At 35.3% G+C, this 27863-nt stretch overlaps 1 protein-coding gene and 1 long non-coding RNA gene across 2 annotated transcripts; both read right to left on the bottom strand.

The window, feature by feature from the left end:
- Window positions 1-3969: 3969 nt before the first annotated feature.
- Window positions 3970-9394, bottom strand: LOC128244013 (protein unc-93 homolog A-like). Its single transcript, XM_052962031.1, has 6 exons — window positions 9072-9394; window positions 7141-8699; window positions 6832-6967; window positions 6583-6589; window positions 5321-5499; window positions 3970-5093 (listed from the first exon to the last, which is right to left on the bottom strand). Exons 1-6 carry the CDS (start codon window positions 9097-9099, stop codon window positions 4855-4857), a joined length of 2148 nt encoding a protein of 715 aa, XP_052817991.1. The 5' UTR covers window positions 9100-9394; the 3' UTR covers window positions 3970-4854.
- A 4834-nt stretch (window positions 9395-14228) lies between these two features.
- On the bottom strand, window positions 14229-16475 carry LOC128242229 (uncharacterized). The gene is made up of 3 exons (XR_008262559.1): window positions 16381-16475; window positions 15672-15742; window positions 14229-15002 (listed from the first exon to the last, which is right to left on the bottom strand). It is a non-coding gene; the product is annotated as an uncharacterized LOC128242229 (long non-coding RNA).
- Window positions 16476-27863: the final 11388 nt, after the last annotated feature.

Here is a 27863-nt window from a genome sequence, read left to right as displayed (position 1 = left end):
AGGGGTTTCGCATAAACACTAACTAAGTTATTATTGATCAAGTTCCCGTGACCCTCTTTTGTTTAATTGAGTTTACCAAAGTCTGCTCGCGCCTATTGGTTGCATGGCTTGACCCCGTTGTGACGCCATCACGACTTAAATTGTGTTTAAATGCCATAAGTGACATGAGATACAAGCGACAGCGTTTCGCAGTCAGATCCAGACATTGTAATTGAAGAAACAGAGTGGGATACAAGAGATCCGGGTGCGAAATCATATTTTATTTGCGAAGAGATCTCTTGGTTCCTTAACGTGCTCGGTGTAAAGCACCGTTACACGGAATACAACTTATACCTGGGTTGAACCAGTACGGAGTACACCATTTTTCAGTACTACCCCTAAAGTGCCGAGCGCTAGGCAATGAAGCTACTGGTACCATATTTTAATGTTTTTCGGTTTGACGCGGCCGGGGTTTGGACCCCGACCATCCGCACCCAAAGCGATCGCTCACTGAGCTATCGAGGCGGATTCCCCTAACCCCCAACTAGGAGCAATGTTAATATTCACTATTTGTCCCTTTCTCGAACTAGTAAATGTGGTGACAACAACAGTAGCATGCTTTCGTACACCTCGAAATGTTTATAATTGCCCGTAACATGATTTGCTTAATGTTGAACAACAGTTCTTACAGGTGTATCAACACTTATATTTCTCATCGAGTCAAGCATTCGGAGCTCCTCTGCCATTTTATCGAAAACAACCTCGGATGTATTTGGACGGTTTACATACTCAAAAAGTGATACGTTTAAGTCCGCTGCAAGTAGATCGCGTAGTAATTTTATTTAGCAGTTAAACTTGATAACTAAACTCTTCGGAATCTTAATTATGTTTGCAATAATACACTTCAATGGCAATCAATTTAAGCTTAGATCAATAAATACGACTCTAAAACACTACATTTAAAAAATGATATAATTCAAAAATTTACGAACTACTTCAACTGATGTACCGGCATACATCCGAGGTTGTTTGGAAAAAAATGGCCGAGGAGTTCCAAATGCGAGTCAAGAAAAATAAAACAATGAGTTCAAAAAGAAAACAAATTCAAACCGGTCTAACGGGACGCGTCATCGCATACCAGTCGAATCGACAGCAAACTTAATAATGACAACACGCGTCTGGATACCATTGACGCTTCTTAAAACAAAGTCAATGAACATATAAAGAAAATGTTGACGTATGTGATTTCCGTTGGGGACCGTGTAAATGCTTTGTAGTATAACGACTCAATAGCTTGATAAAGTTCGTCACGCTGGAATTCAAACTAGGGAAGAAATGTTTTAGGTTTAGTCGCAATCGATAAGCAGTATCTGGGTACATATGTATTCGGGAATATCTCGAAAGAAAAGGATGATTCGGCTGAGAATGAAGCTCAATTATGCGACATTACAGTAGGCAACCTAAATGTTGCACAGGACATTGCTGATCGTTTGTAAATTAAGCGCGTTCATAGAATAAACAATCTTTATCTGAACAACACGTACTCATGGAAGTTGTTCAAGTTCTTTAGCTTTTAGGACCGCGATGAATTCGTACGACGACAACGCGAAATCCTGCATGATACTGATAACTTCTTGCATTGAGATTACCGCACATAGCCGCACCGAAGATCGTATACCGCCATGGTAAGCGTGCCTGGATTTCGTACGATAGGCTATATATTGATGGAAGGCCATTCTATTCTGACCAGCAACGTGGTTGACCTGAGGACGTAGGGACCGGCAGAAGGGTTCGTGGCGTAGCTACCGCTATGGACACGAGGGCCAGCGCAACGATTGACAGAGTGAGGAAGACCTAGGTAAAGGACGGGCCCCAGGTGGATCAGCGTAACGGATTACCAAGACTCGGCTATACATGATCTTATGTAATCTTACAGATCTAAGCAATAAAATATGTGATACAGATGTGTAATTATAACATGCAAAACGCCTTTTATAGTTAATTTCAGAACCGTTGACTTTCAGATCATATTCAATAGCTCGCAAGTCAATTATAAAGATATTTACTGGTATCATTAATAAACGAGTCTTTTTTTAGGCCGAAAATAATAATGGTATTAGTGATGATCAATTTGGTTTTCATGCAATGGATGCAATAAAGATTTGTATGTACATATAGTCATGAAGCATTTGTTATGCGTTTCGAATATCATCAACAATATATTGTAACTAACAATACATATACATGCTTTTTTTGTATGTACAACATACCAGTCATTCATCATCTTGTCTTTGTAACTTTTATTATATGCATACATGGTATGTGTAAAATGCATTTATTTTATGGTTATTTGAAACAATAAATAGAGGATATTTGTATATTTCAGTGTAAGATCGTATTTTATTTCACGAGTGTCATAGAAAAACATATTTTCACGAGTGGCGAAGCCACGAGTGAAGACGTAGTTTTTCTGTGATCACGAGTGAAATTAAAAACGATCTTACACTGAAATAAACAAATTTTCTGTTTCTTTTATGCTTATTTTCGGAATTTTATTAAGTTTTTATTTTTTTTCTGAATTATCGCCTTTTTGAAAAGGGTGGTTTTTACGCCGCTACCCGTGGGGCGCCCCTCATGCCAAATTATAGCTGTCAACTTTTCTATTTTCAGTTTGCTGAGAAATAGTTTTCTGCTATTCATTCTTATAACTTATTATTCGCTAGTTTTTTAGTGCAAAGCTTTTATGAACAGTAAACAATGAAGTTTTATAAGTGCACGCATGTTCCAAAAATAATGAAAACACTTTTATTTCAAGTTGGGCATGAATACATAACCAAATAACCAAATTACTACGCCGCTATTTAATGAATGAAAATTTGAAAGGTCAAATGTGTTAGCAAAACAAATGCGGATACTCATTGGATTTGAAACATTCTTCTTAGTTTAAGACTGCATGTGTTTCATAGTAAATTAATATTCAGTCATCTTACTGTCAGAGAGCAGTCTGTTTCACTTGAAAACAGGTTTGTTTCCCAGATAAAGACTGAATGCCACGCTAGTTTGTTGACAAATTTTGAGGTGTGGGTGGGGTAAAAAATATCGGATTATCTGTAAATTGTTGTGTGAATTTTCCAGGAAGCTCATTTTACGTACTACAACGGCAAACAGTTCAAAATACATTTGAACGATGATATAAAATACTATTTATGTTCGAACAGTTGTTTTTGTCTGTAATTTGTTTGGTATGAAAGCAAACGTTCGAACATTCCGTTTCAAAGATCAGGAAAATGTTTGAAAAACGGGATAACCGGTAATAAACGGTAAGTTGTTAATTTCCAAATATATATCTATTCAAATTTATAAAACATTTCTTTAATTTTAAAACATTTTGTTGACAACATTTACTGGTTCAAAGTCCAGTGTTCTGTTTTGATCAAGGTAAGTTACTACAAAGGAATTTAAAAGTAGTTCTGAAAGTTGATATTTTCACTCCTTATTTTGCAGTGAAAATATCAAATTGATATTTTCACCGTTGTTATTTCACTGTTAAACCCCATATTTCCTCGTAAAGCATGAAAGAAAATACTTTATTATTGTTTTTATTATTTTTACACATTTATACTCCATCTATTTATTTTTCTCTCGTTTAAAGTGTTCTTATGTCATGTTATCAAACATGTTGATTTAATATATCATGTTACAAGAAAATGTGTATGCTTTGGTTCATCAATAAATATGTTTGAATTTTGGTCGTTTGCCTCCAAATCCTGGGCCCATCATTAATATCCGGTCTGTTCGTCACGATTCCAGTGTAAAAAAATGATATTTAGAAACAACTTTAAATTACTCAAAAAAAGGAAGAAAAAGATCCCGACCGTTTACCGTTTTTGGAAGTTATATCGGCACCAAATTAATTGTTTGGCCTAAATGAATAACTCAAAGCGTCCAAGAAGAAAATAAAACAAATACACTAAATCTGCATTTATTGAATCAATGAAGTTAAGATTGATTACAACATGTATGCATGACATATCAACAAACCTTTGGTTATAAACCAATGGTTAATGTTTTAAAACATAAACCACAAGTAATTATTTCTGGTATGCTATAACTCGATGGTTAAATGTTCGCAATGATATGATGAGCATTTAAAACACGCATAAAAATGTCAATATTTGTTTTTACATATAGTTGTTTGTTTGCCATTGTCATGTGACGTATGGAATGAAAAAAGCAACAACATAAATATATGCACTTAAAGTGCAGATATGACTTGCGAGATACAGGCCAAATAATTGTCAAGGTTATAATTTGAGGTAAAACGGTCTATTAAGACGCTATAACTTTTAAACAAAGTGTAAATGTTTTTGTCATGATAACCAGGAAAGGCTGAACGCTAAAATATCATCTGCCAATCTCAATGGATCCAGAACAAACCAGTTCTGTATTCTTTCAACTATATAGAAACCCCAATATCGGACGATCGATCAACGTCTTGTAACACTGTACAAAGCAGTACTAAAATAAATGAATTAGATTGATCCGAATTCTAAGCAGCAGAACGTCGAATTTGATATCGTTATAACATTATACAAAACATTGACAAATCATAAACAAAATATACATGTACGAACAACTCATCGAGGTTAAAATGAGGCACATAAAGCCTGATGTAAGACTCAAAAGGTCTTGTAAATATGAATATTTAAAAAACAACAACTTAAAACACACTTCAAAAAGAAGCAGTATATCTACATTTTCACATGTATAATTATTTGAGATGATTATACAGATGAGGTACAATGAAACCTTTACTGAATAAAACTGGGAAAGAAACAGAATGCTTTAAAGTTAATCATCGGTTAAGACTATCAATCAGTTAACTTCGACTTGTAAAGTAGACATTGCTAGTTTCATGGATTTCATTTCAGCTATTTCAAGCACAATATAGCAGGTTGTTGTGACTACGCATGAGCCGACGATGAAGAGTATCTTGGACGTCATACAAAGCGAGCTAGACATGAGGAAAACGGCTATTCCAGCCACTCCTTGCAGAACCCTACAACTTCCAAACGCCTCTTCATAGCGGTCAGCGAAGACTGTCGAAATGAGGCCTAATGAAAAGGAACAAAAATGTGGCAAATGAAAAATAACCAGAGAAAGACTCAAACATTGCTTACTCTGAAGATGATTAATCAACTGCAAATAAATCAAATGGCAATGTTTTATTACCACTGTTTCTATTTCATCACACGTTAACAAATGAAATTCAAGCCCTTTCTTTATACATTATACTAGTAGTATTGGGTTAATAGTATTGAAATAAATCAATGGTGCATACTGTTAGTCTGTGACTGCCATATGCCATCGGCGAACCCCCAGACACCCAACAACGCCAAAAGCCACGGCTGGTCCACCTCAGTCGGTTCCCAGTACATCATGCCGATGAGACAGGCCAAGTTTAAGGCGGCAGCTGAAAGTACAGAAGTTTTCTTGAGCGCCCTTACATACCTGATGCCGATTATTATTTTATATCATATTAGCTTACTCACTCTCGTCTTACCTGTCCTATTCGACTCGTAATGATTTGACCTTGCATTCCAAAAGTTGCGAGACGCTGTTCTGTAAACAAGTTTGTGTCTACTAAACCTTGACATAGGCGCTATAGAGAACTAGTTGAACTTGTGATCTGGTATCTTAACACTTGAGTTTTAAGAAACTTGCCATAGCATATGATCTTCCATTATTATAACAAATTGGGATTGGAAGTTTGTTTTTAAAGTTTCATTTGTATTTAGTTTTGAGGTTCAGTCATTTCCAAGAGATAAACATAATTCCTTCGCAACATAAGGAGGTGAGCTAATTTAACGAAGACAATCACAGATTTGCTGATTGTAAATTTGAAAAGCTGTTAAAAACAATTAAATATATTTGAACGAATGAAAACAATGTTTGAGAACGATTGAAGACATGCAACCAGACTATAATTTGTACTTCACACTCACTTTTGCATTGTGGCGATTTCTTAATTGAATTTATTAAAATATGAATAAATATACGCGAGACTGTGCTCTTGTCTTGTAATGGAAACCGGAGTACCCAGAGGAAATCTGTTTGTCCGGCCTGGTGAACAATAATTATATCGAGTTAACTTTGATGAGCAGTACATCAAAACCAATGAACAATACATTCTGAAGTTCAAAAAGGACAATACTTTGCTGATGGCATCAGGTTGAAAAATGCTCTTGTTGAATGAAATGACCTTATCATTTTTGATGAATTGATTATTAGTTTTTTATTGGTCTATGATCTATTTCGATTTTGACGATACCCCTTATTCCCCGTAGACGCAGGAGGAAAACGCTATCTACCAATCATTGTAGTTCGGTAAATAACCGAATTTACTTACCTTGGATAAGGCAAATAATATTTGCTTTAAATTAGCCTTAATTCACAGTTAAACAATCTTTAAGAATTCCTCATTCTGTTTTTTTAAAGATTATTTTACCTCCTAATTAACAAGAAGATGTTACATCCCACTTTTCATTTGGCGCGGAAACAGTTCCAGGTGACATCCGTGGAATGGTTCACTATAAAGTAAACTAAACCACTGAAACAGAAGTTGAGAATTAGCACAATAACTGGGAGACAAAATCCCAGGAGTTTCCATTTTATTTTACTCAGTATTGTAAAGTACTATGAAGGTGGCTGAATCGAGCCCCCTTAGATGGTAAATGTAAGAGAAACACGAATAATCTATGGTGAAAAAAACACTTTAGTTTAGTCCATTACATTCAATCGTTGTAATCAGTAAATATGGTAGTACAAAAAGTTATAATCTAGATGAACTACCTAAGAGAACAATTGGCATTCTTCCGGTCAGACGTGTAACCTTGGCAACTGCAACAGAACTCAGCGACCCGCACACCCCATAACAGATCATGGAATAGCCGACCATCTGAACACCGAGCGGACAGGTGATGTAGCTCTAAAACATAGCGATATAAATGACCATACTGATATTTTAAGACCAATGTCAAGTATTGAGCACCCTTCTTGATCATGTTAACATTTGAAATGACGAGGTTTTTTTTGTAAGTTATTTCAAAGTCATGCCTTTAGAATAAATCTTTACTAAGAAGGTAAAGCGCATACATATACCTGCAATATGTCGGCGACGACAAAGCCACTGCTCAGGACAGTATAAAGACACAGCGGTACGGCGAGGCCAAATTTCCTGTCAATGAGAATCTGGAAATATTCCACGCATCCTTTTCCAAGGTCACGGCAAGTAAACGTTTTCGGGCTAAAGTCTGGTACCTTGTCTAACAAACAGTATATAACAAGAATGGAAATGATCCCACATGCAGTATACGTTCCTATAAGGAAAAGCATATCCCGATTGTCAAACGCGGGATGTTCGGTGACGTCACTCTCTATCAAGCATCTACTACCACATGTGGCTGGAACTGCCACCACAACGTCAGTGTTATTTGTTTTGAAAGTAGCGTTTCCATCTTGGTAAATGTCCACTAGATAACTTGCACTGGTTTGGTTCCCATTGTAGAACTGTTTGTGCAGTTCCATTTTTGTTCCAGCACTCATAAATATAAGGGAGGATACCAGATTTCCGACGACCATTGCAAACTGGGTGCTGAGAGAAAGTATGCCAAAATAGCGACTTATATAAGTCTCAAGCGACTTCCTTTTCATTGTGGCTTCAAATAATCCAACCTCGGTAATGTAAGTGCTAATAGCGTTTAAGAACACAGCGGCAGCAAATCCATGAAGAGCAGCGCTTGGAACTAGTGTGTACACTTTGGGGTAGTAGTTTGCAACAATATTGAAGACATATGCACACGCACTCCAGCAAAGACAGGTCCTTGGGGGAAACCTTCGGACGATAAACGGAGTGACAAAACTCCCGATCATGAACGTTGAAAAGAAAACAGCAAGCGACAGAACCCCAACACCGGCCTCGGTATTGATGCTACTTTGCAAATTTCTTAGTCCAAAAACAGTCGAGTACAAAAACATATTACTTACGCACACTATGATCACATTTCTCATACTTCTTGTCTTTTGAGGAGAGTCGTATTTGCTGATAGATTGAAGTTTTTCAAGCGATTGGACATTCAACTCCTTACCTATAAAACCAGAACCAAACTCGGATTTGGATATTTTTTCAGCAAATATTCTTGATAGCAGCCGTTCTTGGAGACCCTGAATATCATCGTGTTTTGCCAACGTGTTACATGTACTGCGAACCCCACCGTCTTGAACCGAATGCAGGTTGATACTGCACATACTTCCAAACTCCCAACCGCTTCCGTATATCTGCGGTGGTGGAACGACTGCCATTTGAACAATCTCATTGACGTCTGTAAAATTCAAAGTCAAAGCCGAGCCTGCAATATCAAGTAAATCTGCATCAACCGAGCAAGAGTTTTGATCAAACGCATTGATTGTACAGGTATCAACTGTGGGCTTTTGTGTCGTTTCTTGCATATTTTGCCCGTGTTCAACAGTGTGTGTCTGTTCAGCTTTCTCCAGAAGTGGTGTTTCACTGCAATAGCTTTCAGCATCGGATGTACTTCCTTGGCTGGTCTGTTCTGACCATGGATGCGGCTGACTATCCATTCTTAAATTCAGTTGAGTAAATACTGTCTTTGCAATATATTCAATTGGATTTTCTGGCAGCGGGGCTTCAACTGACATTGCTGAAAGGAAGCATACATTGTTAACGTAACATAATCATTTACCGTCGCACTTTTGTCTTTTTAATTGGCATAATTTTTAAACATTTGTCTATTCAATGCGCAAAAGATAGACAATAACAACATACTCACACCATTACCGTCGAACTTACAACGTATTATAAGCGGACATCGGCGTTACGGATTTCCGATCATAACCTTACACTAGTAATTTTATTCATCATAACATGAGTAGCTTCAACATAAAACGTTGACAAACTAAACAAAACATATCTGGCTACAAGATACGAACTACGATTTTGGTTGCAAAGTTAGTGCAGTGGCTAACACATTTGCTTCTCACCTATGTGACCTAGGTACAGGTTCATTACTAACCTTTGTCTGTATCCCATAAATCCGTCATTGTGTTCTGGGTACTACTTCAACTGTACGTATGAACAAAAAGCCTCAGTGTTTGTGAATTATTATGTTCAATGTCATCACTTTCAATTAACATATGATTTCAGCACAACAGTTGTTAACTTCCTTCTCCGAACGAGTGTTTAAGATATACAGTAATGCTCACGATCACTTCAGAGAAAACCAAGAAAATGGATTTCAGAACATCAGATAGCTTAGGATTGATATCGACGTAGGAAGGTCGTTCCAAGTATCTTTTAAGCAAGCTTGCACTGAAATTCGAGATCTTCCTCTTCATATAAATCTTGTGTGATAGGAATAGGAAATACAACGCTCGTTCGCCTATGCCAAAAACAGGTTGAAACCGGCTAAGCATCTAACTTGTTGAAACCGGCTATATTGGAAAATTCTTCCTACTCACAATGAAGCGGGTGATCGACTTAACGGCCATGAATCAATTGAAATGGAACAAGGTGAATTGCTTAAAGTGGACCTTTTTAGCAATTACCACGAAGCATATTGCATTGTTAGTTTGACTATAGTAAACTAGCAAATGATTTTCACTCATATCAATTGAAATAGCAACACAATCGTTTTAGTAAACATAAGTCCCCCCCCCCCCCAAAAAAAAAAAATGAGTTCAACTTGATAGATTACGTTTGCACCTTTTAAAATGCGTTTAGAAATGACAAAGTAAAATGCACAGGCATCTGAATCATTGTTTGTCACTAAAATGTTGTTTAAAACCATTTTGGGTACATACAATGAGATAAACAACACATCTGAAGATATTTAGTGTCTTTGATATACAAAAAAGAAACAAGGTATGTAACTCAAACTTAATTAATTAATTTATCTGTACACTGAAGCATAAAATAACTTCAATAGGTCTGTTTTTAGCACTGTTTACACGGGGAAAATTGACGATCTGAATTTGCTGTACTCTTTCCGACTAAAGAAAAACACGAGGATTGGACATTGAATTATGCTTGTTTGTCTTAAGACAATATAGTTATACCAACATATCGCACACCATTTTAAAGGTAATTGACTCTTCTTTCCATGTCACTTATTTAAAAATGGATTGTTTTATGTTGGTTAAGAAATTTGCATAAAACTGGACTCTACCGTGAAATCGGGTAAGTTTGAGTTACATACCTTGTTTCTTTTTTGTATATCAAAGACACTAAATATCTTCAGATGTGTTGTTTATCTCATTGTTTGGACCCAAAATGGGTTTAAACAACATTTTAGTGACAAACAATGATTCAGATGCCTGTGGTAAAATGCAACAACACATAATTGTACCGGTTTTCTGACATATAGAAAATCAAAGTGCTGAATGCACTGATGAATAAGATCTTTATTTAGGGGTTAGTTGACAACTGTGTGATAGGCATTGAAAACCCCCATAAATGACTCACACCACAAAGGATCACTGTCGAATGGGGGTGGTTCGAACAGGAGAACCGTAAACGGCAGAAGCACCGAAAATGCGTGTGGGGTGCATGGCCAATGCTAAAATCCTTGTTAATATGTGGAGGGGGATGTACCCTCTTACGTCGTAAATACAGACTTATACCATTATTTTACACGTCTGATATTCCCAAAGTACAAGTAGTATATCTTTAAAAAAAATGAGCATTATAAATTATGTTTGTTATTGATAGTTAATTAGTTTTACAGATCTCACAACACATTCATATATCAAAGCACTGAGCTCAATAATATGTTTACATTTAGTAAGACACTACGACGAGTTGTTTAGTTTTTTTGCTATTTAAACATTAAAAAAACAAAGACCCCTTTGGACTTGATTTGAAAAATCTTGGTAAATAGCCATTTCATGAGTCTAAATGTACATTCTATTATCAAAAGTATTTCGGTTTCAGAAAAAAAGATTTTCAAAGCTTTTACTATGTAAGTGTATATAGAACCTTGGACATGTGCTGTTTGAGGAGTTTTGTGCTGTTCTTCCATGTTTCTTGTTGTGATTTTTGTTTTTATGTTCTATGTCTTTGGTGTTAACCCAGTGCCATTAAACCGGTTTATGTTTAAACTTTTTGCTACTGAACTTGTTTCTACAGGTAGTTTTTCGCATATATATATTGGGAGCGAGGCATGATTCAATCCCAGGAACATAACTTGAACAATCTTGGTAAATGGCATCTTCATGAGAGTATACACGAAATATCATAGGTCAGGGATTTGCTGTTTCAGAAAAGTAGATTTAAAGATAATACTGAATTATATATAAACATCCTGACACCCTGGGGCAAGGTCGCTTTTGACCACAGGGCAATACTTCGAATAATCTTGGTAAAGGATCACTACATGGGGCTGCATGCAAAAATCAAATAGCTGTGGAAAGGAAATCGTTAAGAAAAAACTCAAAAATATTTTCTCCGCCTTAATTTGTATTAGTGGGATAAATCATTAAATACACAGGCTTGGCCATTCTTGTGTTGGCGTCTGTTACCACCCCGATAGCTCAGTACCTCTTCGACTGCTGAAGGTCGAAGATTCATGATCCCCCAACGCGTCATACCGAAAGAACGTTAACAATTGATACCAGCAGCTTACTTGCCTGACACTTGCAATTAAATGATACCTTGACATTTGCTCAGTTTTATTAAAATTAAGGAAAACTGCTTCACATGTGTCGGTACTTTACATTAGGCAGCCACTTTACACCAGGCACTGGTCTGTTGAAAAAGAGCTACAGTTTCGCGTATTTCCTTGTACCTTACTAGAACAGTTTTTAAATACTTCTGATATGTAGTTGCGACTGGAATTGTGGCAACTTCGAACTAAAATCTTGATGATGTCTCAGCCGGTCAAGTCATACGCCAGTCCTTTAGTATAGAGATTGCTTTCTTTTACGTAAATAAACAATTTTTGCATACGAAATATTACGATGTATGAACATGCATCCCATCCAATGCCGCTTTTTTAACTACTCGGGATCATGTTTCATATGAATGATATACATATAAAGTATGTTTCATGTTCTGAATAAATTTACTGATGATATTTGTTTCCACATAAATAAATCAATACACTATTATTTTCTTTAGATTGTTCGATCGTTAATATCTTATAAAATAAACTATTGCCTTATAATTTAATGATTTATGAACCAATGATATTTCATATCGTATTTGTAACTGCTCAGGTTTCGACTTAAACTTGTTTGGTGCTGGTAAAGTGGTCCAGTAACTAGACCTGACCTGAACTAAACTAGACAAACGTGGAAACACATAATACCATACGAAAATGCGTTAAATAATATATATAGTCATACTGACTTTAACAGAATTTTTAAATATCAATATCACATTTTAGTAAACATGTGTTTTACATAAATTAAACAATATTTTCTTCAAACATTTTGCAATAATATAGCAATGAAAAATGATTCCTATATATGTCTAGATATGAGATTCCAACGGGTTACTGACGTACACTCAAATTCATGTTTAAGCAATCAAAACAAATTTCTGATTAATCCATTGTTCCACTAGCCGGACAATGGTCTGTTGTGGTCATACTGTATATATTGTTTATTTTTGTAAAAGAAGAATTCGTGTTCAAATTTACATTAATGGCGTGAAAGGTTAAAAGGAAGAAATAATCATGTTCATCATGCTTTACCATAAGTATAAAGACTTTGTTAATTTGGCAAACGCGCACCCAAAACCCTCAATTTGAATACACAATCCAATCACAAGCCAACGGCTTGTCCGGTTCCAATCGTAACAACTCGGCCATCTCCGGCAAGCTTCGAGATAGACCTCGTAAATAGTAGTAAGGATATACGAAAGTGCGATGCGGCTGCCGGCGATTAACACCGTTTCAATCCGCGTAAAGAAGACCCATTGTAACAACAAGGAAATGGATTGTGTTAAATTAAATGTGCTTGTTTAAGAGAAAATATTTATTGTAACCTCAAAGAATGTTCGTTTTATGAATATTTAGATGTTTCCTTATAGTTGAAGCACTCTTTTTCCTCAAGAAAAATCGTGAGCACACAGAAAATGTACTTGACAGTCAGAAATGATCATACGGTTCATGGCATGCATGAATCATTACATCGGATTAAATGCATGCATGGACTAAATGTCAACATTTTCTCAACAGTTATAGGAGTACCCTATGAAAAGTAAGTTTTAATTCATACTTTGCCGTGTTATTTTTCACACCATGCCTTGCCATTAAAACAACATTACTATTCTGTAAAATCATTGATTGCATTGTGCAGAGTTTTGTGGGTTGTGGTAGGATGGGTGTGAGCTTGGCACCCAGTCAGCTTTACCAGCTGAAATCTATGCATGCCTTTACTTCAGCATTATTGGGTTTGGGCTGCAGATTTTTTTTGTGTAAACAGTTCTGTGGGATAGGGGTGGGGCGGTGACTATCCACGCAGTAAGCTCAAGTGTTAGAGTAACTAGTACAACGTTCATGTGGATATGCACCAGACAATTGTAACCACGCCCCCCCCCCCCCCAGGTCTGGGGAATAGTGGGGACTTTGACTTTTAGTACAGCCAACCCCGGCTAAAATCCCCACCCTGCGCGGACGATCCAATGGCAAAATCCCTGCCAAATGCCCCCACACCCCAGGGACTCTAGGTAAGGTCCATTCCCCTCCATATTTTAAGCGAAGATAAAACCACCGCATTCACCCAGCACTGCAGGGCCACCTGATAGGTAAAACACGGCCCATTTCCCCGGGTTAACCCCAGTATTCCCCTAAACCTGGGGGGGGGGGGGGGGGGGTACAATTGACTGGTGCACTAAGTTGACAGTACTTGTCTTAAAATTGTATTTGTTCAAGGCAGATCATGCTTCACTTTACCTCCTAGGCTGTGGATAAAACCCACTCATTAGAAGTTTCCTTACACATTATCTTTGTCTTAATCTATAATTATTAGTCTCAATATCATTGAGTAAATTGTCATTTTTTATTAAAAACAACAACACCAAAAGAGTAACTGATAAGATACTCAACCGATTTACTCAAACAAAAAAGGACAGTCATTCAGAATAACTTTTATTACATCATTTGAGAAAATAAACTCATACAATCAACAAAATAAACATGCATCTGTAAAATCACAAGTCATGTTATGTGTTCATTAAATTTAACTTAATAAAGAAAATAAATATTGGTTGCAGTAAGCAATGTGCATCACTTCTAATAAACATTCCAACAGACTGAAAAATAAATCAACACAAATGGAAAAACTGTTTGCAAGTCAGTTAGTATCTTATTTTATGCCTTATCAGATTGCTATATGCAAGCTGGAAGCTTACAAAATCACTCTTAAGTCTGTTGCCTAAGTAGAAACAAGTATGGACATCCTTTTCCTGAGGTCAAGAGAAAGTATCTTGGAGGTCTTGAACTCACAACCTTGAATTTGAGGCTGATCCTCTAGACCACTTTCACCTTTTCACATTTTAAAGAGCCCAGTTTACAATATGGCATTTGCAAGGATGTGCCCTATTAACAGATTTTCTGAAGTTTTAAAAATTGAACTGAACAAAATAGTTCTCCTTTATTTGGTCTGCCGATGCTATCTGTTTCTGTTTTTGTAGTTATCTTCCCTCCATAATAAAGGAAAACCACTTTAAGCGTAGATAAATCCTTTACCATATTACCCTTTTAAAATATATGTTCGGATTTATTTAATAATCACGGACCAACAGATGACTTTTATCTTTAACTTCACATCAGTATGTGTAAGTCATCAAATATTTGAGATGACAAGATTTTCCACTGAACGCTTCGTTTCCATCTTGCACTCATTTTTCCAAGGTAGGCGTTGCAGTTGTGTTAGATAATTTCCATGCATTGCAGGTCAATCCTCATACAATGGCATTTTTGATTACATTCGGATTCCAGTGCCTGAAATAGAAAACAGAAAATACAATAGTAATAGGAATTATATTTTCAGATCAATTATTTTAAAAGTCTGTACAGCAACAGAAAAGTATTCACAAAACATTAAGTGCAACACCAATTTAAAGCTGCATCCTCACAGTTTTACTGTTCTGACACCTTTTTTATTTTTGTCTTTAAACGAGCCAATTGGCAATTATTGTGCAAATGTATGGAAACCAGTGATATTAGATTGCTGACATAATATCAGATCACAGTCTTTTATAATTATACAAGTTTGAAAATTTGGTAAAAAATCCTTCAACTAGTCATATAAGGTCACACATAATAGAATAGATTTCAATTGTTTGGAAAATATTTGTTTGCTATTCCTTTAAGCCATATAATTTATTATATGTGTAAATTTAATTTAATTACTCCTTTGGGCTTTTGAAGAATGACCAAGAAGAACTGTCAATCTGTGAGAGAGCAGCTTTTAGCTCTGGACTACTAGTAAATTAAAAAATATGAAATGAAATTGTTATCATGTTTAAATTCATCTACAATGTTGATATTTTAATACTGTCAATCCTTGTTGGTTAATTGTACAAACATGCAGGAACTTTTTGGCTTAAACCAATAGGATTCTTGACTGTTAAATTATTGTCTGAATTTCGAAAATAGCACAACCATTACCTCATCTGTGTTTTTTCATTAGAACAAGCCGGGAATCAGAGTCAGCTGCACCCCTGGTACCATACTCTTATCTGAAATTGACAATAAGATTAAAATTTAAATGTCTGCATTTCATTGGCACAGTAAAAATGTCAGCATTTTTCAATGTTTCTGCATCATCACCACTGGTGGATATCATAGAATTTAGTCTTGAAAGAAATGTGTGCTGGTTTATGCGTTCAAACTCATTTGGTTAAACCAATAGAATGAAGATCTAATTTATTTAGAGAACTATATTAGTGAACAGGGCCGAGGCATTCAATTGTGCCATTACATTAAGTTGTTCGATACCAACACTCACGGACATATAAACCATACATCCTTGGTTAAAAGAATGTAAATTTTAATTATAAAAAATTAAAGTTAATGATATAAAATGTATGAGATAAATACACTGAGAAAGAAAGTCTAACCTATTATCGATCTAAGTCAGATTCAGACTTATTTGTTATTAAAAAAAATCAAATAGAGTATTTGTTTTCTTAATTTTTGCCACTGATCACTGGAGCTTCAAAATTGTTATTTACTATATTAGAATATGTCAAATGAAAGAAGACTTTACCCCACCCACTAAGAATTAATGACATTTCCAATTAGTTTCTCATTAGGGCTCTTTTAAAACTATTTTTTATATTTTATTAAAATACAATAAGTATAAAAATAACATTACACACAAATAAGTGGTAAAAGTTCGCTCCTCATTCTGTCTTTGGGCTAACATATCTCTTGGTTGTTTGAACATCTTCTTGGTCGGCCATGATGGACTATTTTCTTACGACCCGTATTATATCCGAGGCCATATCTTGATACTAGCCGAGGAGTTCCGATTGGTCCGGTTCGACGCGCTGACTCGTTATAATATTGTGATTGGTTGATTATGTGGTAACGTGTATTTCCCGAACCGAACCGGTACCGACTTCTTAGTTGTCGCATAGCAAGACAGATTTAAAGATTTGGTAATGTCAATTAAAACCTGCCAATGCTTATTTCAGCATTAAAATAATTATTTCAGCATTTAATATTATTGCGCGATATGGGTATACAGTGGAAATTGGCAATATATTGCAAAGGGAGGTAAACGTGTATGAAGCTTAAGCTATTGCGGTACGCATTCCGACACCTACACTCTACTGAATATGACATTGGGATAGTAAACAAAAGTGATTTGGTATTCAACTTGAGATAAGTTTTACGGTTAAAAAATAATGCTCACCTTAAAGCGGTGTTTAAAAATTGACGAACGTTAAATCATCATTTCTTTATTGCATCTGAACATGAAAACTGTCAGTCAGACGTACCGAACCACAGGTGATCGTCACATAGCTTGGACTCTAAAATATGGTCCTTCAGTTCTTTAATATTGTTTAAAAGATAGTAATATGACTTTTTTAAAATTTGTCTTTGAGTTTTACTTGAAAACATATCATTAAACATATGATATAGGTAAGGTAATCATGTACAGAAATTCCCTTTACCACAATTGCCCTCACCAATGTCAAATACTTTACAAATTCTTCTTGTTACAAAATACGAATCATTGAAGAGGTTCGAAAACTACGAGCCATTCCCGCTTAAAACACTTTAAATAGATAATGACTTGCAAATTTTGCGAATTCGTTACACAAAATAGCTTCAAATATCAACCCTTCCGTTATGAACTCGATGATTTAGACTCGTATTTATCCGAATACAAATTTCACATTCAGAAGCGTCGTACCGACGGTTTTCGCGATATATGTGTACAATGTATGAAGTAAATATATACGCTACCTGAAGATGTTTAGGAAAACCTTTATCAGGGCGTCCGTACACTGCCATTGTTTTTAAAATCTTTGTGCTATGCACATTTTCATACATTTGGCTTCATTGAGAAAGAAACCTTATAAATAAATATGTGCATATTTTAAATTTGTTTCATATTTTATTTCGTTTGCAATGATGCAATGACTTTGATTGACATGTTGACATGGTTATCCCTAATTTGTAAGGCATGTAATCTTTCGTATTATCTTTTCCATGTTAATCACGGGAAGTGGTAAATGAATCCGTATGAAGATGAAAATCATTCCATGGGCGGGCTAACTGCTGAACAACTTAATTTCCGTTTAAGCGAAATCTGGGAAACAGGATTGTGACATTGTCATTACAAGTTTTTTCATAAAACCCAGAAAATCAAAGTGCTGAAAGTACTGATGGATTAAGTCTTTATATAAGGTTGAGTTGACAACTGTGTTATAAGCGTTGAAAAAAAACCCATAAACGGCTTACACCACAAAGGAGCACTGTTGAATTGGCTGGTTTGAACAGGAGAACCGTAAATGGCAGATGCACTGAAAATACGTGTGAGCTGATTGGCCCATGATAGAATCCTTGTTAATATGTGGAGGGGGACGTACCCTCTTACGTCGTAAATACAGACTTACACCAACTATTTTACACGTCTGATATTCCAAAAGTGCATGTAGTATATTTTCAAAAAAATGAGCATCATAAACTATGTGTGTTCATGATAGATCATTAGTTTTACAGATGTCACAACACATTCATATATCAAAGCCCTGAGCTCAATAATATTATAATGTGAGGGACTGGGACTGCTTCCTGACATGGATTGGCAACAACGATAAACAATAACTTAAACCATACTTACATATTTACTACGATTTCTATAGATATCTATGTGCCAAGTTTCTGACAGTTTTGACAGGTCGCGGAAATATATGACATTTGCATGTAAATAACCATTGAAGAAGGTTTCATGCATATATATCACTATAAAATATATTGTCACTTGTGAAAGAGTATATCTTACACTATTCGTATCTCATTGGTAATGTCATAATTCCATTGGAAAGTAACTTTTGTATCACATGTATATGTGGCGCCATCTGAACTTGTCTGTTTACGAAATATTGGTTCATGAGATTTGCGAAGTAACACAGCAAATCATGAAAGGTTAATTTACACTATGATCATATATGGAAGTATCAATATAGCAGAACAGTTTTCGTATATTAGATGTTGAAATTAGCAATATTTTTAATGTTCGGCCTATAACTATTTCTTGGACCGCGGACTGACACAAGGTAGAAGACTTTAACCGCGTCCTTTTGATTGGCTGAGAATAGGGAAATTGGCGAATGCAGCATTTTCATTGGCGGGAGCTGACGAAGTACTGCTACGGTGGCTGCTGAAGATTATCAAAGAGCTGGGTATAAAAGGGAACGCGCAGACGAACAGGGATCTCTTTTTGCATTTCTTTAGGCCTGACAACATCAAAATTTATACGTACACTATTAAACATAACTTACAGTAACTTACACTTCTTAAGACTACTACGGATGGCGTCGCAAATGTAACTACAATGTATATTGCTTCATTGTTGGTTTATAATAACAAATAAAATAAGTAACATTTAAACATATTTTCGTCTTTTCACAATAATTAACCTTCACAGACTAACGACTAAAAAGGGGTCACTCTTAATGATAATATCTTACATGTCATAAACGGGATAAACTGAATACTCTTACAATATGTTAACATTAAGTAAGAAACTACGACGAGTTTATAAGCCAATTGTGTGGGTATTCATATTTAAAGAAATGATCCAAGCAGGCACAACAACGTTGAAAATCCATTCTTTAACATTGAAAGGATAATGAATTATAATGGATCTCAAACGAGTTGAGATGGCATTGCGTCATTCATTATCGAGACGTGATATTCGCCTCCAACACGAATGACGAAACGCATTGGTCCAGGACTGGTCATGCGGTGATCCCATATTTTTGCTTATTGGGTCACTATTCATATATCGTTCTAAAATGGCGTCGATTCCAATAAATCAATGAAACATTTATCATTTTTAACATTTTGTCGAGGTTATACAAACGGTACGAGGTTGAGGTTAGGTGACCCGCTATGGGATATACGGGGCGCAAGATACTATTTTCGGGTTCGAGCTTTGCTCTCACCTCATATGGTTTTCTTTGCCCCGTTTATCCCATATAGGGTCACCTACTTACACTGTAGCTTATAATGCAGTTTATATAATGGAATGTTAAATCAACAAAGGAAAATATACAAAATACACAACGTCGGATTGTTAACATTGTCACGAAGTGATGGATATGGAAGTCACTGGTAGCTAAAAAAGTCATTGGTTGATATGGATGTAGGAAAGTACTAAGGTGGAAAGTAGTTGCTCAAGAAGAAAAAGACGTTTTTTGTTGTTTTTGATGAAGGTAAACTTTGCTAAGGGTATCACTAGTTGCTAAGAAAGTCATTGGTTTCTAAGGAAGTCAATATTTCCATAAAAAGTCATGGCTTGCTCTGGATTTAGGTATTTGGTAGGGAAGTCATTGGTTGCCAAAAGAGTACTAAGTTGCAAAGACCTGCTGTATATATGTTTTGCTCTCCATACATTGGTTGAAATGGAAATTTGCTAAGGAAGTTATTGGAGGCTAAGCAAACTTTTGATTTTTCAAAGTCATTGGATGTTATGAATGAAAGTAGTTGTTAAGGAAGTAATAGTTGGAATGGAAGTCATTAGTTGCTATGGAAGTAATTGGTTGCTAAGGAAGTTATTGATTGCTAAAGAAGTGATATGTCGCTTAATAAGTCAATGGTTACCATGAAAGTCAAAGGTTGCTACGAGGTAAGTTGTTATTAAGGAAAACATTGGTTACTAAGGAGTTAATTTGTTGTTAAGGAAGTAAATTGTTGCGTGCGAAGGAAGTCATTGAAGTTTTAGAGAAGACTTTAAAATATACTTTAAAGGGACCCAGTGCGTAGGGCAATCGTTGACCCAAAGAAAATAATTTCAAGGTATGCACCTTGAGGTTTCAGAGAGGAAAATTTTCAAATATTTTACTATTTAAAGGTGAACTGAACTGTAATTTCTACTTCTTAATTTTATTCATTCTTTCTATTAAACGCGCGCAAGTTTAATATTCAAAGCGTAATTTTTGCTTCAACGGTCTACCGTTACCACGGAATCCGGCCACTGTTCTGCCCATTCTATGGTTGCTAGATGAATTAATGCCCTTGAAATGAGTGGAGACTGTGTTGTCTCCCTTTGTTTTAAATGCGCATGCCCAGCGAGTACCACTATGCACTGCACCATTTACCACTCTATTTCCCGGAAAATGTTAGATATTTCTGGGTTTCTGATATCGCCAACATATTGAAATAAGAATTATATACAGTATCTATAAAATCTACGAAGTTGGTTTGAATAGCGATACGAAGTGTTTTATATGAAGTCAGTCTGTATCCTTGCGATAAATATAAACGTGTTACTTCCCTTGGATTAAAATAAGCCATTTAAAATGGAGGTCATTACAACACTATTTCAGAAACCGTCAATGACAGACAAGTCAGTGGCACAAAATAAGGTAGCGATAATGAAATGCAGACGATCTTAATATTTTACGACCGTGCTCGTATGTTGGAGCAGTTGGTTGAAACCACAGGCATCTGTATCATTATTTGTCACTTAAATGTTGTTTAAAACCATTTTGGGTACATACAATCAGATAAACAACACATCTGAAGATATTTAGTGTCTTTGATATACAAAAAAGAAACAAGGTATGTAACTCAAACTTAACCCGATTTCACGGTAGAGTCCAGTTTTATGCAAATTTCTCAACCAACATATAAACAATCCATTTTTAAATAAGTGACATGGAAAGAAGAGTCAATTACCTTTAAAATGGTGTGCGATATGTTGGTATATCTATTATGTCTTGAGACAAACAAGCATAATTCAATGTCCAATTCTCGTGTTTTTCTTTAGTCGGAAAGAGTACAGCAAATTCAAATCGTCAATTTTCCCCGTGTAAACAGTACTAATGACAGTCCTATTGAAGTTATTTTATGCTTCAGTGTACAGATAAATTAATTCCATTCCTTAATATCACCATAAGACTAACACCACAGTTTAAACAACAACCGTATCAGTCTTCAAATTAAATCCACTTTAAATTTCGTAGGCAGCCTGCCATTTTACCGACAAGCGCCCAGATGATGTCATTGACATGTACATTTAACATCTTTGTACCAGCTTGAATGTGAGCTACACAAGCTTGGATGGGTCAAATACTCTTCTTTGGAGGTTGATCAGAAACATCTGAGCGCTGTCAGGAAAATGTCCGCCTCAAACAAAATTTTAAAGTGGATTTAATTTGAAGACTGATACGGTTGTTTCTTAAACTGTGGTGTTAGTCTTATGATGATATTAAGGAATGGAATTAATTTATCTGTACACTGAAGCATAAAATAACTTCAATAGGACTGTCATTAGTACTGTTTACACGGGGAAAATTGACGATTTGAATTTGCTGTACTCTTTCCGACTAAAGAAAAACACGAGAATTGGACATTGAATTATGCTTGTTTGTCTAAAGACAATATAGTTATACCAACATATCGCACACCATTTTAAAGGTAATTGACTCTTCTTTCCATGTCACTTACTTAAAAATGGATTGTTTATATGTTGGTTGAGAAATTTGCATAAAACTGGACTCTACCGTGAAATCGGGTAAGTTTGAGTTACATACCTTGTTTCTTTTTTGTATATCAAAGACACTAAATATCTTCAGATGTGTTGTTTATCTCATTGTATGTACCCAAAATGGTTTTAAACAACATTTAAGTAACAAACAATGATCCAGATGCCAGTGGTTGAAACAGATTGATTTACCAAACAATAATTGCAGTGTCAATTAAACGTAATATCTTGCGAGGACATGGACAGGTTTATATAAACATTGGAGATTTTTTGACTCAAGGAAATTGGAACAACCAGCATTCCATAATATTGCTTTACATTTGGCTGTTTTAAGTCAGCATTTTTAATGGAATGCTGTGTTGCACTCTACTTAGGAAGATAAAATTTGAGTGATAAAGGTGAGTGATTTGATAATTACTTGTATTTTATAAAAGAATGACCTCCACAATAACAGTTAACAGTAAATCTGTCAGGAAAAGTGGGCCCAATGATGGGCTCGAACCTATGATCACTAAAACACTAACCGATGCCCCATGTTTGTATGGGATTACCCACAGACTTCACCCCTCTCCCTTTTATATAAAGACTTATCAAGTCACCCTTGCATTTAACATCAAAGTAAACCTTGGAGGGACAGTGCATCTGGTGTTGGACTCTAGCCCAAAAACACTCAAAAGTTATCATGGAATTCTTATTAACTTAGCTAACCAAGCTGCTGCTTCCCCAAATACAATCCACAGTACAACAATAAGGCAACTATCAATTCATTGCTGGATTTTCATCCCCCGACATCGTTTTTTTTTCGCCGCCACTTAGAAATATTGACGCGCATAAAAATGTTGATCTAGTGTACCGGTATGCATTTGCCTATCGGTCCAGAAATGTCTAGGAACTGAGTTTATTCTTTGATGTAAAACGTTAAGTTGTAAAATAGGAGAAATGTTATGATCTTGATTGTGGTTCGCCTAGAAACTAATGTTTATGGCCCCTTATGCATTAAGAAAAAGCTTGAACATTCATCTAATGAACAACAAAATACCCCCATTTAAAAAAGTGGTTGAAAAGCAATTAATCTAGCAATTAATCTATATTGGCCAAAAAGAGACTTTTAGATTTTAAAGACTGTCATTCACATTAAATACAACAATGATTGGTTTTCATATAAGTGATACTCACCTATTTTGCCTATTTATTTTAAGTACCAGTATGTTGTAAAATAAATCTGTAAACAAATAATTGAGCTAGAGTTATGGGCCTTTAGCCCCCATAATCACATAGTTTTACACTTTTAGGAACCACTTAAAAGGGAGTGATCCATAAAAAAATAAAAAAATAAATAAAAACAAGAAAGACTGAAAAAGTCATACTCAATAACTTTTTTTGGAAAGTTCAGTTCATAATTCTGGGTGAAAATAAGGTTCAGTGACTTTTTACAGTCATCAAAAGGCTGTTGGTACTAGCTAAAAGGCTGTTGATCCTTTAATTGTGCAATTTTTAATAGAGGCTTCATTTACAATGGGAAATTCAAGGGAGGATTTAGTATTTGATACTGGGAGGCATAATTTAGGGGCAAAAACAATTAATTTGCGGCCCTCCTTCAGAACTGAAATGTATTTGGTTAAAAGCGTTGGCAGTGGTGTTTGAAATTTTCACAATTTCTTGATAGAAATGGTCCATTTTAGGGATATCATTTTATGACTCTTTTTCTACTATAATGAAACAAAACTGATCTTAGATATTGGGAGGGGGGCCCGATGACCTCATCCCACTGGATCTGCTTGTGAAATTCTCTATCAAATTGTGACAAATCAGTAAAACTTAAAATATTAATGCTTTAAGACAAACTTCTTATCATTCTAAATTTTTGTTGTACAGCTGACTGAAAAATCTTTAGTTTTTTTTCTGAATTATGTTAATAAAACCCCACTTGAAAATATATGTTTACCATATTTACATGTATACAAGTCATTTTGTGAACAAAAAGCAAGCAGCTGCTATAAATGCATTGAGTACAAAGAGTGAAATGGACAATGTCTGTATTCTGTCACTCCCAAATAATGACATTTATCTTTTTTATTGAAAAGAGGTTTAGACTTTAATTTCTGTTGCAATTAATTATTATTAAGTTTCTCAATTTCTTCATTGTCCTGATCATTGAAAACAATGAAAAATCTTCCCTGAAAATTTAAAAAATAAAACTGCTTGTTGAAATGCATTTTTTTGCTGTAATGAATAAAAATCCATACATAAAATAGAGAATTAATTTGATAAAACTTGTTTATGATTTTTAACAATACGTATACTACATGTATTAAATATATGGTATTAAGATACTGTTCAACTTGTGCTCATAGAAATATAAGTTTACACTTTTCAAATAATTAATAATAGTAATGTTTCATGACCATTTTTAGACTGTCGGCTGCAAGCCGACAGTCTTTAGAGAGCGGTATTTCAGAAACACGACTAGTCGCCTGACACCACATATTGAACATGAATATATTAATACACACCACCTGCGTAGCAACAGAACTACTTACGTGAATGTGGGGCGTCAAGTACCTGCTTATGTGTATTTAACGCGTTATTGCCTTTTTTATGACAAACATTGCGTGTTACTCTTAGTATAGTTGTACCGTTGCAATTTGTTGAGTTTTATTGAACAAAATAATGAAAAATAATGAAAGTATAGCATTTACATACGAAGTCATTTTACCCTACATCCAATAGTAAGCTACACCACATGTTTGCACCCCGTGTGACGTCACACATATCCCGGCATTCAAGACTGACTCGGCAAACCCCAGCAAAGAACTTATTTTATGAATGAAAGCTATTAAGGAATGACGTCACCATTACGTCATATGTACTTCCGTTGTGTGGAAAATTCTCAAAAAAAAAAAATGTTCTTATGATTGATAGACATGTTTTCACATGCTCAATACACTGTAAATCAAAACTATCATTATTCCTGAAACTTTTATACCTTAAGTATCTATTCTTGCTTGATTTATCATTTAGAGTAGAGATTAAAGCATAAACCGCTGCCCTATAGTTGAAAGGTTATTTTGGAAGATCTGTCATGGCGGACGGTGCAATTTTTAGAGTTTGTTTTTCAAGTGGAGTGATTTTTCTTAGGAATAACTTGACCCCCCTTTTTTATTGGCTTAAAAGGTAATTTAAAGCTTGTACTTTAAGAATATAGGTGGTTATCATAGCCTGCATTCGCTCGAAATGCCTTTAAATGTTGTCTGAAAACTATAATTTTACATTGAATTATATAGGGAATAACAATGGTGGTGTGTAACCTTAAGAAATAAATCATACGCGGTTAAAGAGTTCATGTCATGTAATATTTTGTGAAATAGCTTTTATGTTTCAAATGATTTTTTTCAGCAGCAATCGAACTATTGTGTTTGTTTGAGTAAATTATTTGGATTATACCTATCACAGTGTGTCAACGTTATGCCTATTGTTATTTTGGACTATAGGGTGTAGTTTTAAAGTAAACCTGGGAGGAAAAGTGCGCCCGGTGTGGGGCTCGAACCCACGACCGCCGGAACACTAGCATGGCGCTCTAACCAACTAAGCTAACCGGGCGGCTGGTTCTTACCCACACACACTACACTCCTCCCCCCATTAACCTTTTAGGCCGACGGAGGCACTACCGCCGTTTACCGCTGCCACCAGTAAAGTAAACCTGGGAGGAAAAGTGCGCCAGATGTGGGGCTCGAACCCACGACCACCGGAACACTAGCATGGCGCTCTAACCAACTGAGCTAACCGGGCGGCTGGTTCTTACCCACACACACTACAGTTTTTAAGTCATACACAATATGGCAGCGATTATGCGGAAATGAAATTGAATGTTACCTCGAACACGTTTTTCTACAAAATAACCCACCTGTATTTAGTGCTATTGCTTTAACATCAATCGAAGCAAAAATGGCAATCAATGTATGCGTCTAAAAATGTTAAATTTAGATGGAGACAATCCAGAAATGAGCTCCCAGGAAGTGATCGATTTCGGACACGAAGGTACATGTACATTAGTCTGAAATAATAGACGTGTTATACGGGATTCTTCCAATCCCTACAGTCTAAACGGTTTTGTGCAAAAAGTGGGGGTGTTTGAAAAATATTGAAATTGTATTAAGTGAAGTATTTTATGGTTGAAATGGATAATAAAGTAAAGATTTATATTCATATTTTACCATGGAAGTGCAAAGCTATTTTGCAAAAAAAACAAGCATTTAATGCATTAAAACACATTATTTACCTTTTCATTAAAAGGAAAGTTGACTGACATAGACAACAATTATGCCAAGTGGAACAACTTGACCCAATCGTGATAATTCGGCCACCTCCGACAAGCTTCGAGATAATACATTGTAACAACTCGGCCTTGGCCAAACAATCTGAACACCTCAGCCAGTATCCAACAGGGATTGACTATCTCGAAGCTTACCGAAGATGGCGAGTTGTTACAATTGATGGCCGAAATGTTCCGATTGTTGTAAAATTATGAACTGCAGCCTTGCAGGTGCCCTTCATGTATATATTGTTATGTTTTGACAGAATGAAATGAAGAAAAAACCCATCAAACTCATAATTATTTGCTTGATATTACTTTTTGGTTACGGAATTTATATAAAATAACATTATCTGGTAATATTTCTTGTTTTTATGATATGTTAACAGTTATAGATGCAATATGCCTTAACCCGGACTCCCGATCGGAATAACTACCCACTTTTCGTACAAAACAATTTGTATGTGAAGGATTTGCTGTATCAAAAATCGTAAAATAAATCTGTCAACGTACAATTATTTGGACTAGAAGGTACATCTAGCTGATCTACATCTCTTAGTCTAAATATTTGTACGTTGACGGACTCTTTTTACGATTAAAAAAAATGTATATATATATATATATATATATATATATATATATATATATATATATATATATATATATATGGCAAATCCTTCACTACAACATCTTCATGTTACTTTCAATTCAGAGTTGATTATTTACTAAAATTATTTCGCATTTTTAATTGTTGTTTAACCTGAAACGTCTCAACCATCAAAAAAGAACATATATGCTTCAATAGTCTAAAAAAATAGACGTGTTATATGGGATTCCTTCAATCCCTTACATCTAATCGGGTTTGTGCAAAACAGGGTGGGGGTTGAAAGATATTGAAATCATAGTTAGATAAGTATTATATGTTTGAAATAGATATTAAAGGTTTATTTTCGTATTTTAGTTATTACCATGTAAGTGCAAAGATTTTTTTCACAAAACAAGCATTTAATGCATTTAAACACAACCATTTTACATCTATGTAAATCTATGCACCGCAGCCTTGCAGGTGATCTTCATGTATAACAGTTTATATCATTATGTTTTGACAGTATGAAATGAAGAAAAACACTCATCAAACTCATAATAATTCGTCAGCTTTTATTTTTTGTGTACATAACTCATATATTAGATATATATAATTATCTGACCCGGAATCCCAATCGGAATAGCTACCCACTTTTGGTACAAAAAAATTGTATGTGAAGGATATGCCATTTCAAAATTTGTTAAAAGATCAGTTAAGTTACTATTATTTGGACTA

This window comes from Mya arenaria, chromosome 8, assembly GCF_026914265.1.
Source record: "Mya arenaria isolate MELC-2E11 chromosome 8, ASM2691426v1".
Lineage (NCBI taxonomy): Eukaryota > Metazoa > Mollusca > Bivalvia > Myida > Myidae > Mya > Mya arenaria.
Note: the sequence above shows the minus strand (reverse complement) of the source record. Positions and strands in the feature narration are given on the sequence as shown.

Coding starts and splice junctions, on each gene's coding strand:
- LOC128244013 (XM_052962031.1), bottom strand. CDS start 9,099: ATGACGGATTTATGGGATACAGACAAAG. Junction 8,700..9,071: donor TTTATGGGATACAGACAAAG/GTTAGTAATGAA, acceptor GCTTCCTTTCAG/CAATGTCAGTTGAAGCCCCG. Junction 6,968..7,140: donor TCGTCGCCGACATATTGCAG/GTATATGTATGC, acceptor GCTATGTTTTAG/AGCTACATCACCTGTCCGCT.